At 38.9% G+C, this 15,149-nt stretch overlaps 1 protein-coding gene across 1 annotated transcript in view; it reads right to left on the bottom strand.

Moving 5' to 3' along the window:
- The window catches only part of znrf1 (zinc and ring finger 1), a 61,862-nt gene that overhangs the window by 10,807 nt on the left and 35,906 nt on the right, over window positions 1–15,149 (bottom strand). The window contains exon 2 of the mRNA XM_061036316.1: window positions 8,697–8,792. Coding sequence (XP_060892299.1) covers window positions 8,697–8,792 — 96 coding nt within the window. The remainder of the gene's footprint in view (window positions 1–8,696; window positions 8,793–15,149) is intronic.

The raw sequence follows: 15,149 nt of genomic DNA, 5'->3' as shown, positions 1-15,149 counted from the left end.
ACTAATGAGCCTCTGACAGGTTTTTGTTCTGAAGATGACTACTCCTTCACTGTTTTGGATAACCCAATAAATTGAATTTAAGATTATCATTATTATTTATTCCCCTTTATTAAATAGGATCGATGCAGAAATGAAACAGAGGAGATAGAGGGGTATGACACACAACAAAAGCCCTGCAGTCATACGGCCTTTGGCTTCAAAGTTACATTACAACTTGATTTTCATACCATACAGTGTTTCCATAAATACATACAATAGCTAGATGGTTAAATATAGCAGCCAGAGGACATGAAGACACAACACTAGCTTTGAGTCTAATGTTGCCCTACAGCTTAGATAGAAGTATTGATAATAAAACTTGACTCTACTGTTTTAAACCGAGGAACAGGATAGCATAAATCAGGCATTTTAGGCTGCAACAATTGCTGAAAAAAACCTATTCATCAGACAATTTAAGCTCATAAGATGCAAGACGTGCTAATATTTCAATAAATCTGGTTGTTCCCATCTTCCCTATATGTTCACACCGACGATGAGTGTAAATAAACCACTAAAAGTGGAAGAAATGTCGAGGCTACAGATTATATTTTTGAGCTGAAGACATAATAGTCCATACGAGCAACAGTAACAAAAACAATCTAAAGGTGACACGACCATTAAATGTATGAAAAGTTTAATGGAAATGGTCATGGAAAATAGGGCTGACAAAACACTTTAAAAAAGTAAGATTACTGTATGAACAACACTTCTAAACATAAATTAATCGGACACAAAAAATGACTCAGCTCAGTGGCTCTATTGTACTCTTAATGAACTACATGTATGCAGATGACTTGATGCTTTTAAGAACATGTTGGGAAAAGGGACACTTGGGAAATGTCCTTCCTCAGAGATGTGCTGATGTGCGAGCGTCAGAAGGCCCAGGTGATTGACAATAGACCCCCGAGCATGCTGGGAAACGAGATAAGCAGCAACTCGGTCCGTTATGTGATTCTCAAAAAAACCCAGGAGAACACAGAGAGAGAAATTACAGAGAGATTACACAAAGGGAACAGAGCTGGACAGACAGACAGACAGACAGACTCACAGAGGACGGAGGTACAAGGAGAGAATGAGAGAGAGTAATTTGCTGAAAATAAAGAGTGACAGGAGAGACAGAACGGTAGGGAAAAAAGGAGGAGTTATGGGAGTAGTTCTCCTTTTACCCTCTCTCCTCTCCTCTGTTATCAGCCATCAGGGTACTCCATCACTCTGGATCCCATCTTCTTTAAGACAGTTTCACTCTCCTCGCTCTGTCTCTGTCACTCAATCTTTCCCCCTCACAGTCTGAATAAGGCTGCAGGCTTCAAGCGTACATTATTTTTTACTGCATCGGACTTGTGGGCCAAGTTGACAGCTATTTGTGGAGCTGTAAAATTACTTCCCTCCTCTGCCTCCCTCAAACAACGTTACATGATTTAGTCTGTGTGGTTACTTTATCCTTATTATGAGAAACAAGACAACACTGTCCCCTCAATGCATACACACAAACCATCACACGCACGCACGCACGCACGCACGCACACACACACACACACACACACACACACACACACACACACACACTTCTACCAGGTGACCTTCAGGCTCCAGATCAAACCGATGGTGCATGTAAACAGTCTTGAGTTGAGCAAGTAAATGTCAATCAACGAGTTACTGGGGGGCCATGAACAGAAATGACGGCTGTCAATCACGTGTCTCCAAGCAACTGGGAGTGGTCGCCCAGGAATTAATTAGAGTAGACTGGAGGGTCGATAGTGTGTCCGAGGCAGTTATATGACTCAGTGGTCCGTGTGGACTTTTTTTTTTCATTTCATTTCATTTCATTTTTTTCATTCATAAATATCAACACTCAACAATCAAGACTGAGTTGATTAGACAAAATGCTTTTTCACTCTCTGAAATCACTTAACATGTTTCATAAACTTTAAAGAGTTTGTGTAATATCTGTATTACATGAAGTTTTGGCATTTATTCAGGTATTTGTTTAGTGTCTGAAGGTTGAAAAAAACGAATTATCGCAATGTTCTGAATAAAACTAAATGTTTTACGATCACTAAATCAATTTATTTTACAGTTCCATGTGAGATTTCAACCTCAGTCTCTTGAGAGCACCATGCTTAACAAACGTCACAACTTTAATGTAAAGCCTTTACAGTTTTTTTGAGTTGTATAGGCTTCACTTATGGACATTTTTTCTACTTTTAGTCTCTTGTTCTACAAAACAAAAATGATGTCCCTCAGTTTTATTTCATCATTTATTTCTTAATAAATAAAAGGTGATATGACATGAAAACATCAGAGTTATTTCTCATAAGAAAGAAATATATCTTTCATGATCTGTATTAAATTAAAATTTATGATGACTCGTCTCGAACTGGGGCGACTTTATATGAACATATCCAGTCAAATGTGATTTAATGTGACAAGCTTGGCAGCTGCTCATATCATATATAAGTTATGTTTTTTATTGACACTTCTGTCTTGCATTGGGGTTGATTGAATCAGTCTGGTGCTTCTAATCAAACAAAGAGCCTTAATCAAATGAATAATTCCAGATTGATATTCTACTTCCAATTTCCAAATGATTAAAAACAAAGGTTTAACCTTAAAAATTGATTAAAAAAACTTTCATTTTAATAGACAAACAAATGATTTACAGCTATTGGTATAAAGAAGGAGAAAATATTCAAGATTCAAAAAACGTTATTTTCTATCACAGAGACAGAAAGTTACCTTTGGTAAGAGACTCAAGCAACACAAAAACATTCACACCCATTAGACTCACATAAAATCATAAAATCTTACCAAAAAGTTTTATGAACAGCTTTTTAAAATGTAGAAAAACGAAAACAGTTTTGGAGTTTTCATCTGCTTCAGCTCCAAGGAATACATTTTTGGTGTTCCATGAACCAAACAGAATAACAATAAAGCTGTTTTTTGACAGTGGTGTAGTGCCAAAATCATTTTAAGTGTCCCCTCCAGTAGAGGATAAACAGCCTCTGTTATAAACAGTGACACATGAGACTAATTGCATATTTAGTTTGTGTGTACTATAGCCAATTAGAGACAGAGTAGGTCATCTCTTCACCATCCTAGGAAAAAAAATTGCAGCATACTACTGACTATTGTCAATCAATCATTGGTTTGACTCAGAGGGGATTTAGAAGTGGGTATAACCTATGGAGACTGAAACATAGGAGGGTATACTCCATAAACATGTGTATACCCATGCACTACACCACTGATTAGTTGTCTTACAATAGTGGTTTGCTTAATGTTAGTAGTGTTAGTGTCATGATTTGGTCTTATTTAGTTTTGTATTTCAGCGTTTAGGTTTCCATGTTTTAATTTCTCCTGTTTATCCTAGTGTTGCTTGTTTCCCTTGTGTGTTTTTGTCCTAATGTTTCATAGTTTAGTCTTTAGTTTTTCGTGTGTTATTTTGTAACTTTGTACCCTGGTGTTTCTTTATGTTCTAGTGTGTTTTTGTTACTTTCTTGAGTTCTGTGTGTCTTTAGTGTTTCATGATTTAGGTTGTAGTTCTCCTCAGTGTTTCTTGTATTTTGTTCCTGCCTCTGTGTGTTTCCCTGTGTGATTGCCCTGATTGTCCTCACCTGTGTCTTGTTAGTCTGACCTGTGTCTGATTACCCTATGTCTATTTAGTCTCTGTGTTTCGTCCCCTCTGTGTCCTAAACGCTGAAATACAAAACTAAATAAGACCAAATCATGACAGTTAGTATGCTAGTGAAAGCAAGTGATCGTGTACAGAAGCTTGTGATCCAAATATTTATAAGGGACATTTAGATGCATTTGCCATTACTCAATGGATTCCAGCAGGACTCAGTCTGGCTAAGAGCACAAGAGCAGCAGTACTCCAAAACGTAAAAACACTCAGGAGTAATAGATAAGCAGCAACAAAATCCAATCAATCAACCAGTTGTTGAATAACATGGAGAAAGAGAGAGTAGCATCAGGGAGAGACAGTGAGGGATGAGCTAACAGAGGAACACAGCAGCTCTACACAGACGATCAATAAAGCCAAATAAAAGAGCCTGACATTGTCGGCTCTCACAGCCCTGCACAGTTACACACAGTAGCTTTTCTAACATTATGTAGAAACCCAGCAGAGCACTAACCCTCAATATCATTGATAGTAAACTAACTTGTATAATACCACACTTAGCCTTTTTTAAATAAGTTAGTTTATGTTTAAAGAAGATAAGGCAAGCCGCTGAACAACAGCTTTTGGCAAGTAACGTATGTGGAACTGAAGGGTCAAAATGTTCTTTCTTTGAAAGGCATTTAACAATGTCTGTTGCAAATCATGCTCATCACTCCAGTTGTTATTTTTTAGAAAAAGAGGATTTTTACATTTACTTGATGAAAGAGTCTTCTCTTATACCAAAGATAATAGGTCTTCAAAGTGGATTTAACCAATGTAGACTACTTTTTTGAGTGACCATATTTGGATAAGAGGTTTATTGCTCTTTGCTACTCCTCTATCCTGGTACACATGTCTCCATTGTAGCAACTTGTCATTCACAACCTGTTAATATTAGCTGGGCAACGATTAAAGTTTTAACCGCAGAGTTCCTGTGATTAATCACGATTAATCGCATTGTTATACGCAAAATCCAATAATGAATTCAAAAGTAGTGTATAGCGCACTTTTATTGTAAATGTACTTCTCAGCTTAAACAATGTAATCAAAGCAAATAAATACAAAACTAAAGCTTATTGCCACTGCAAGGGCATAATGTCATCCTGTTTGTTACATAAAAAAAAACTGCCCAGAAAGGTTTTAGGCTAAGAGGTATAATTTTTAAAGTGGGGGAAGAGTGTGACAGGTCAATTGAGAACATGATGTTTATTGTTTGGTTATCGGGGACCCCACAAACAAATTTTTGTTGTACTTGTCATTTTGAAATTCTTTAGTTTATAATCTTTTTGAATTCATCTTCAAAGTTGCTAATGTTAATGTATTTTTCTGAACTGCAACATTATTCAAGCAGTTGATGTTGACATGTTATTAATTAAATGCGCTGCACATGTGAGTGACAGTGACATGCAGAGTTCAGCGAAGAAGAGTTTTGTTGTTGTGATGCTCCGGAGTTAGCAAGAAAGCTGTAGTTATTATTCAGCAGCTGAAGAGACTCGTAGGCAGAGTGAATGAAGGTACTGGGTCTTTGTTAAACGCTTAAATAAAGTGAAGACAAGTGAAACGACCTTTCAGCATCCACCTGAGGTTCTGGCTGCAACATATTTTGGAGTACTTATCAAGTACTCCGGTGAAAAAGAAAATTCGCAGTGGTTACAGATAACTTTGGCTCTGTCGACTGCGCCGTCTGGAAGAACTTTAAAATGAAAATGGCCACGTAAAAGTTCCGTACCCTTCTCCATGCTTGATTATCCGCCAATTATTTTCTGACTGTTTCCTCTTTCCTATGAGCACCGCAGCAGTAAGCAACATACTAGGCTCGCTCACGATGGAATTTTACAAAATAAAAGCCAGTGAGCAACAGACTTTTACAATAAGAAAATGCGAGATAAAATAATTGTCAGCGATAATTAATTAATGAGTTAATGCGAAAATAACGCCTTAACGTGCCCAGCCCTAGTTAATATGTTTCTATTTTACTCTATTAGAACAAAAAATGAACATCATAGTCTACTGTAGACTACTTGGAATGAGGGACTCATTTGAAAAATGTTAACTGAGGTTAATATTAAGGTGAGGAGTAAAGTAATGTTTTTCATTTCCCCAGTGAACGAGATGATCACCTCTCTGCGACTCTAGGTCATGGAGAGGAAGGCTCGGACTGTTGTGTGTGCATATGCACCTGATACCAGTATGGAGTCTGCTGCCTTTTTGGAGATACTGGGTTGGGGTCAGGGAAGGGGTTCCATCTGGGGACTCTACAGTCCTGCTGGGGGACTTCAACGCAACCTTGGTCAATGAAGGAAACACCTGGAGGGGGTTGATTGGGAGGAACAGCCTGCCCAATCTAAACCCCAGTGGTGCTTTGTAATTGGACTTTGTGAATTGACCATAACAAATACCAAGTGTTCTTGGAACCCTATAGGCCAGAGATTGATGATTGACTTTGTAGTTGTATCATCTGATCTGCGGCCATATGTATTGGACACTCAAATGAAGAGAGGAGCGGGTGAACTAGGAAGATATGGCGGAGGCCCCTGTCCATGAGGTCATCGACACCCACCTCTGGAAGAATTTATTGTGCATATGGGGTTGGGGACATGGAGCACGAGTGGTCCATGTTCAAAGCCTTCCTGTGGAAGCAGCTGCTAGGTGTTGTGGCCAGAAGACCGTCTGTGCCTGTCCTACCAAGTTCTGGCAAACCATCAGATGCTGAAGGCTCTGGACATTGTTGGGCTGTCTTGGCTGACACGCCTCTTCAATGTCATGTGGAGGTAAATGGCAAATGGACTCATACTTTATAGTGCTTTTCTAGTCTTCTGGTAGAGATGGCAGAGGCTGCTATGTCAAGTGGCCATCAGTATTAGCTATCCCATTCTTTCACCTTTGTACGCCGCCTTTGTAAGCAGCGCGAGCAACTTGGGGTTAAGTGCCCAAGGACACATCGGACTGTAGGAGCTGGGGATTGAGCTCCAAACCTTCTGTTTGAGAGACGACCAGCTCTACCACTGAGCCACAGCGGCCCTACTAGTACAGTGCCTGTGTAGTGGCAGACCGGGATGGAGACTAAAGGGTGTGCTCCAACAATCGAGGTGTCACACTATTCAGCCTCTAAGGGAAAGTTTACTTTGGGGTGCTGGAAAGGAGGCTCCAACTAATTGTCAAACTTGGATACAGGAGAAAAAAGCGGATTCCATCCTGGCTGTGGGACAGTGGACCCACTCTCTACCCTTGCTGGGCTTATGGGGGGAGCAATGGAGTTTGCTCATCGAGTCTTAACATGCTTTGTGGATTTGGAGAAGGACTATGACCATGTCCCTTGGGGGGTCATGTGGGTTATTCAGAAGGAATATAGGGTCCAGGGGCCATGTCAACAAACCATCCAGTCTCTGTATGACCAAAGCCACATCCTCGGCACAAAGTCAGACACGTTTCTGATGAGTATCTTCCTCTGCTAGGGTTGTCCCTAGTCACGGATTCTGTTTGTGATTGTCATGGACAGTATCTGAAGACACAGCTGGGGGAGGAGGGTTTCCAGGTGGGGGTCCTCAAAATGTCATCTCTGCCTTTGCAGATGACGTGGTTTTGTTGGCTTTATCAAGCTGGGACCTCCAGCATGGATTGCGGCGGTTTTCAGCCGAGTGCAAAGCGATTGGTATGATGGTCAACACCTCAAAGTCTGATTCCATGGTTCTATGCCAGGAAAGACGGACCATGAGATTGACATGGTGCGGCGTCAGCAGTAATGCAGTTGGGGTGGAGAGGGAACTGAGGCAAAGCTTTCAATCTACTGGTGAATGTTCGTGTCAACCCAAACTTGTAGGTACTGACAGAAAGAAGTAGAAAGAAGAAAATGGATGGATGGACAATCTGTATGAAAAAAAATGTCCCTTCCACTTAGCCTTATCCCCAAACCTTAGCAAAGCATAGATATCAAACAAATACAGAAAGACAATAAAATCATTGTAAACAAGTAAAAAATAAATAGTGAGACCCATTGAGCAGGACTGAGTAGAATGAAAATTAGCTCATGGGAACTATAGTTGTTCAGTATCAGAGGACAAATAATTTGTATTTTTTTCCTAAAATGGGGGCTATATCTAGCTTAACTGTACAGAGAAAGCTAATTAATATACAAAACAGATGCCTCCCTGTCATCATATCTTTAACCCATAACCCATTGTTGAAATTAAAATGTTACCGTTTTCCATACTGTGTAAATGCTAGATTGTTAAATTAAAAACTAAGAGAGAGCTGTAGCTTTCAGTCATGTGCTTGCATGGACCCATTGAGAAAAGCCCTGAGACTGACAGCCAGTTATGCAGCACTTTATTAATGTTTATTAAATATGCTGTCGAGGTGTGCATCAGCAGGAGTATGAGTTCACTATCATTATTTGTTATTGTTTTGACCCTTTGGCATGGTAGTCAATGCTACATCTGCTATTATATGAGCAACTGTGTTGCAGGCTTCTTGTCGGTTAAGACAAGTAATCCACTGTTGAATAAAACATAAAAAATAGAACTCACATACAGACACGATGGCCTGTGATTGAGCCAGGAACATCTTGTGAAACTAAAGACGTTACATGCTACAGCAGGGGTTTAATTCCATTTGGGGTCTTAGCAGTGCAAGATGCGCTTGTATTTTTCAGGTCTGCAGAGCATGAATGATTATACTGGGTTGTATAAACTCCTTTTATGAATTTTAATGATTTCCTCATTTCCCCTCATTCATATTTATCGTGTTTTGGAAGGACTAGCTCAACAACAAACAGTCTGTAGACCCACCTACTTTGTCATGAATATTTTTCAGCACAGAAGCAGTGACAAGAGACTCAGCTTACTACTGGGATGACTAATAAATATAAAAAGGACACGGCCTTAAAAAACCAGGGCCATATTAATTTTATTATTACTGGTTTTAGTTCAAATACCAGATCTTCAGTGTCCTTATCCAATTCAAAGAAAACATAACTACAGACAAAGGCAATCCTTACCATTGTAGGAGAGGCGAGGCTTGCTTAGACACATGATGAAGTGAACTTCCATTTCGTTGGACGCCACAGACTTGGAGCAGACAGGACACTTGAATCCTAGGAAAAACAGCAGAGAACGGATCAGTGACTAAATCCAATACATCCACATACCTCTGAAATAAACTAGTCAAAAAATAATAAGGATTTGTGTTTGTGTAGCACGTTTAACCTACCCTTATTGTACATTGTTACAAACTGAATTTAAAAGAATGGTTTCTTTAAAGGGTTTTACATGAATACCGTTGTGAAAATGTGTTTCTGAATGTGCTACACATTTATCTCTTAAGGTGATGATCTACAGTCCAGGGACCCTGATGATAAACTACCCATCAACAGACCACTTAAGTGTTGCTGTTTTTCCTCAGGGCGCCTGGATCCCATTTAATGACAAACCATGACAAACTAGGTTGGGCTGCTGTGCTGCATCTCGCTGTGATACAAAGTAAAGATCAACCTGGACTAAACAGTCCCCTATAGGTCTACAACAAAGCCATATTTATGTCAAATGTGGACATGCTGAGCTACTCATTTCTAGTGAGGTCCTTATTGTGACTGGAACAGAAAAAAAAGTCAAATACAGATTGATACAAACCAGTAAGAATTCAAGCTGCTGCATTTTGTAAAACCAAATGCTAAGTGAGGCAAGATCTAAAGGTCAGATAGGTGATACAGGATGCAGGCAATACACTAGTGGACTTTAACAAGCCGCTGTGACAGGAACATTTTTTTAATGGAAATCATTGTTTGTGAGCCTTCATTGTTGTTTGGGCAGTAGACCTGACAGAAAAGTTTGACAAATGGTTTATAGAAATACCTGTCCTTTTATTTCACAAGCCTTTAATAAGGCAAGGTTTCATATGAACCCGGAAGTATCCAGCTGCACACAATACACTTAAAATAATTGGAACTCAAAGAATGCAAAGAAGCATTGAATCCTTCCAATTCATGATCAATTCTCCAAACTGGCATATACAGTTTTGCACTGCTAGCAAACGCATATACAATGTTGTGAGAGGAATTCCAGGTAAACTTAAGGTTGAATCTACACCAGAGTTATATCTCTATGCTGTTCTTTTTGCGGAAAATATTTCAGATACATTTAAAAAATGGCTTACGTCAATGATCTGTTTAATGTACTCAGAGCAGTTCTTTTATACCACCATCATCATAATTTAGGGCAATGTGAAATTGCTTGTCCTCAGTACCTGCTCTACCAACTGAGCTTAACTGGCAGCCCGAAATCAACAATATTAAACCCAAACACTTACAGGAGAAGGTACAGCATTTAATTCAGCTCAAAGCCTCACTTTGAGGCCAATCAATCAATCAATCAATCAATCAATCAATCAATCTTGCATAGCGCCAAGATTTTAACTAAAGAGCCATTGTAACAAGTGACGCTACAACAAAGCTAACCAACAAGAAGTAAAGCTTGACTGCCTTCAAACTAACTTTAACAGTGGTTTGAAGCACTTCTTGACACTTTTTTTGTCAGATCAGAAAATGCTTCTGTGTGTCGTTCTGAAAGGCACAAACAAATAACTTTTATACTCTCACACATGGACCTCTCCTTTTTTTCAGTCACTAGCCCCCTTTCTGTGATGTTTGGATTGGACCCATTAGGCCAAGTTTAACACATAACGGAGAATTAGTTCAACCACAAGGCCACATGAGTTGAGTTTGTGCACAGCTGAAAACAGACAGTATTTCACTGTTATAAATGAGGCTTTCAGTCAAAACAGCAGCGATCCTTGACCCTGAATGGGATCACTCAGATGTCTGAGAGCTGTGTGCCTACGCATTATACAGAAGAAAGTTATACAGCGTCAACAAGGTCTCACTTAATTGTTCAAACTTTGTTGTGCAAATTCACTTTAGAAACCTTGTAACACCGATGCTCTTGTACCATAAGAATCTTTTATTGCATTTTGACTGCTCAGGATTAAACATTAAAGCTATAGTATAGTAGGGACTACATCATCGAATCTGAATGGACAGAGGTTGTGTATGTGCTTCAATCATGTGCTGATATAATGAGATTTACGTAAACAGTAAGCAGCACAGCCAGGGGGATTTCCTAGGGGATTTATTTGAGAAGACTTTTTCCCTTTCAGGCACTTTCCCTTTTGAGAGAGTTTTATCTCTGTGGATTTGGTTTTCTCAGGAGATGTTTGCCTTGCACACTTTGCAGTTCTTAGTTGGGTGGTTCTAGCCCGCCCTCCTGACAGTAGAACAAGGTTTATTGGCTTGTTTTGTACTGTTGTTGTATTTTGCCTTAAATCTCCATTCACAATAAAGGCTTTCGAGATGTGAACTTGAACTTGAAGTTTTACCCTTGTGATAAAGGATTTCCCCTTTCATGTGATTGGCCATTTGTAGTCCACAACGAGGTGTAAGATACAACAATCAGCGGATTCTATAGTTGCCATTATTCAACTTAGTAGATAGACACGTGTTGCAATGAACACACTGACCTTTCTTTTGTTTCACAAGAAGATGTTTTATACTCATAAGGCTGCTGATTGTATAAAATATGTGTGTGATTAGAAAGCCTGTTTCAAATGTTTTACATTGTTGAAAAGAAACATGTCCTTTCAGATTGAATGTACCCCAGATCACACATGGGCTTTAGGGTGATGAAAAATATAAAGGTAATACTTGAGGATTGGTATTTTTGAAATGATTGTAACTTATGGTATGTTCTACTTCTCCTACTTGTTTAGTATGTGACTGTGACTTCAGTTTTCTTCCTTCTTTTTGTATGAATCATTTTGAACATTGTGTTTTGGTTTATAGTTAGAGAGTTGCCAAACAGAGTATGTTATGAAAAAAAGGTGGGAATAATAAACCAAAGCATTCAGCCCACACCTTGTCGGTTTGTGGACTAAATATAACTATTTTTAACTTTCCTAATTTTGCAATTATCAAATTATTTATTATTTAAAAAATATTATTATTATTATTATGTAGGAGGATATCATTTAAAATAGTAAATTAATGGTGAGTTTTATCAAACAAACATTGTGAAGACATCAACTCTTTGAAAACTTGTGATCTCTTCCACTGCTTAAAACATCAGTTTTTGTTAGATTTACTACTTATGTTGTCTGTTAGCCAATTTCTGTTATCAAAAAATGAGATAAGGCAAAATGCTCAGGTGTCATGTGCACTGAAACTCTGCAAAAACAGTAAACTGTTTGTCTTAGAACAGTTGTGCAACACTTCATGAAAAGAAAATCTCCAAAATCTAAGACATGGAGGTACAGTATTTGGACAAATCGTTGGGAAACATACAGAAAAATGCACTACACCCCCCCCTCCCCTCCCACCCCGGCATGGCAGCTGACCCACTTTTCCCTTGGCTGCTATTTTCAGAAGCTCCATAGGGACGAGCAGGGAGAAAGATGGAGGAAATGAGTGAAAAAGAGGAGCAGAAGGAAGGTGAGAGAGTACAGGCATTTGAGGAGAAATGAAGGGTTATGATACCTGGTCCAGCAGGACTCTAACTCTGCAGTTAGGAAGGTGTGTGTGTGTGTGTGTGTGTGTGTGTGTGTGTGTGTGTGTGTGTGTGTGTGTGTGTGTGTGTGTGTGTGTGTGTGTGTGTGTGTGTGTGTGTGTGTGTGTGTGTGTGTGTGTGTGTGTGTGTGTGTGTGTGTGTGTGTGTGTGTGTGTGTGTGTGTGTGTGTGTGTGTGTGTGTGTGTGTGTGTGTGTGTGTGTGTGTGTGTGTGTGTGTGTGTGTGTGTGTGTGTGTGTGTGTGTGTGTGTGTGTTGGCGCGCGCATGTGTGTGTTTGCCTTCAACTCAGTGACAGAACCCAAATCCTTGAGGGCTGTTCATAGCATGAGGTCATATAAGGACAAAAATATATGTCATGAATTCATTAAAGTGCTGCTGCCCTTTAAATGAGGAATGTGTGTGTGTGTTGTCAGAGCGCACACAGGCGTAAATATGAGCAACTTGTGCCAGTAATCCTGTACTGTACACTGTTCAGGATTTGTTTATGTCACATTGGCACTTTCCTCTCAAATATTTGTGTTGCCTGTCATCATTGTGGACCGACGTAGGTGATGTCAGTAAACTGCACACAGCAGTTTCATGATCAGCAGCCATCGGACGCTCTACACACCATGGCATGGAGAAGACTGGCAGCTGCTGAGGAGACAACTTTAATGTTACAATCTGCTAATATCTAGAATTAAGATGCTTTCAGGAAAGGACACATTAATGGCCTTTTAGTTTCTAGATAAAACAAAAATCTTAGTTTGATATCATTTAAAGACCTTATGATAACATGAATATGCTAATTGTTTAACATGCTAATGTGTTATATTAACAAACTATGCGTCTCAATCACTTTCTGTTTATCAATTAATATAAAGGTGACAATGATTCAAGTGTTCACCTGACCTCTGGTGATCATCTTTCTTTGTTTTGTTGTTGTTCTCTGGCTTTTTACAAATTAAACCATTGACGATATTAACGCATAATTACTAACTTCTTGATATCATTATCATCTTTAGTTTTTGGTAAGGTTCAATCAGGTTAATAGACAGAGAGACCTTACTCTCTAAATTCATCTCCACCTCATCTCTGTGACTGCATGACTGTCAGAAAACCAGAGAGATTAAATCCCTAACCTTTCTCTGTTTTATTTAGTTATTTAACCTTTACTTAGTCCCATGGAGATTGGGGTCTCTTTTAGCCAAGAATAGCAGCAATACAACGTTTCAACAACAAAAACAATCAAACGTTAAAATGATCAGCTAAAACATTCACACACAGAAACCCTGGATTCAAGACTTTCCAGGAGGTAAAATCATCCATCTCACTAAGTAGATGTATATTTTTTCAAAGCAAAGGAGGCAGAAAACCTTCAAGCTTATAGTTTCCCAACTTGTTCAGACTTTGGGAACTACAAATTGCACAATGTCCAAAAACATAGGTTGTGGATTCCATACTAAAGGATTCAAAGGAAGTAAAGGTAAAGTCTGAAATTTTGCCTGGAATGGCTTTATAAATGATGATATGGCAATGCACAAGGCAGTGCATACATACAAAATGACCTTAGGGTATAGAGTACAACGCTGAGGAAGACACAGTTTGTGATAAATGTCAGAGCGCCATGATACACACTGTCCAGTATTTTAGGACTATGAGTTAAGGCGTTCATGTAGCATGTTTTTGCTAATTTTTGTATTATGCTGAGATATTAGCAAATCTAAGTCTACATGCACACACAATTAAATCAATCAAGAGTGACATCAAACCACAAGGAGACATATGTTGAGATTTCAATAAATCCACCTTTCAAAGGGTCATTGACCATTTTGGTTAGTTTTAAGGGGTAAACTTCTGAACAGCTGTCATTATTTGTTTGGCAGTATTGACGTATTTTGCCCACCAAACACTGGGACACACTAGAAAACCCTAAAAAGCCATTTCTAATAAAATAGAGACAACTTCATCTCAAACTCTTCCATTTCAAAGGCAGTAGTCTGTGTTTTCAGTTTTTCTTCTCTTCAGCTCCTGGTGGAATATTATGAGAGAAACAAACCATTGAGCAGAGTACAGCTTTTGGCCTCGGCTGGCCTTATGTGTGAGTGAAGTGGTTTGTTATCTTTGATGTGACTTGGCTTTAACATTAGGTGGGTTAGCATTGTGAGCTAAATATGCAGCATGAGGATAAATGTAAAGAATGTGGTAACATTCAATATATAAATATAAAGGGATAAAATCAACTGTAGCCATCAGAGCCTGTATAAAACAACACAGAAACTTCACTTACAGAAAGTAACACTCAGTATGGGACGATGTTTCCACCAACAAACAGGAAAAATAAAACAGAACTGCTGCTTAAGTTCAAGTTAAACTGACCAATGTGTGACAAAGTGAATCTCTTTCTAACGACTAAAAGATACAATATGTGGATTACGCTGCCAGGGGGCTCTCAATCAATACTACACTAACAAAGATGATGTCGAGGCTCGTGGGGAATCATGGGAGTTCTCTCTGATATTCCCCCCCACACACACCCCCAATGAAAACGAACAAGTATAATTTACATGATGTATTTATCACATATACAGCAACAGTACGGCAGCTTCCAGTAGCAATTCCAGCTTCCTCATTTAGTGGACTATGACGTAACACCTGTTGTTTCCACGGCAACGATAAACTTTCTGTCTGTCATGGCGGCTCATCATGGCGGCCGCCTCGATAAGACACGTGCCGTTACAACTATAAAATGAAGGATTTCTCTGGCTTTGATAACTGTTGGAAATATTTGAGGTAATGTAAGTACTCAACAAAAAATATATAAATAACAGGTTGAGTCCATTTCTAATTTATTTAGATATTTGAATGTAAACATTGTCATAAAATTATACATTTTGTACATTTAATTGTAACAGTGTT

This window comes from Labrus mixtus, chromosome 4 (genome assembly GCF_963584025.1).
Source record: "Labrus mixtus chromosome 4, fLabMix1.1, whole genome shotgun sequence".
Lineage (NCBI taxonomy): Eukaryota > Metazoa > Chordata > Actinopteri > Labriformes > Labridae > Labrus > Labrus mixtus.
Note: the sequence above shows the minus strand (reverse complement) of the source record. Positions and strands in the feature narration are given on the sequence as shown.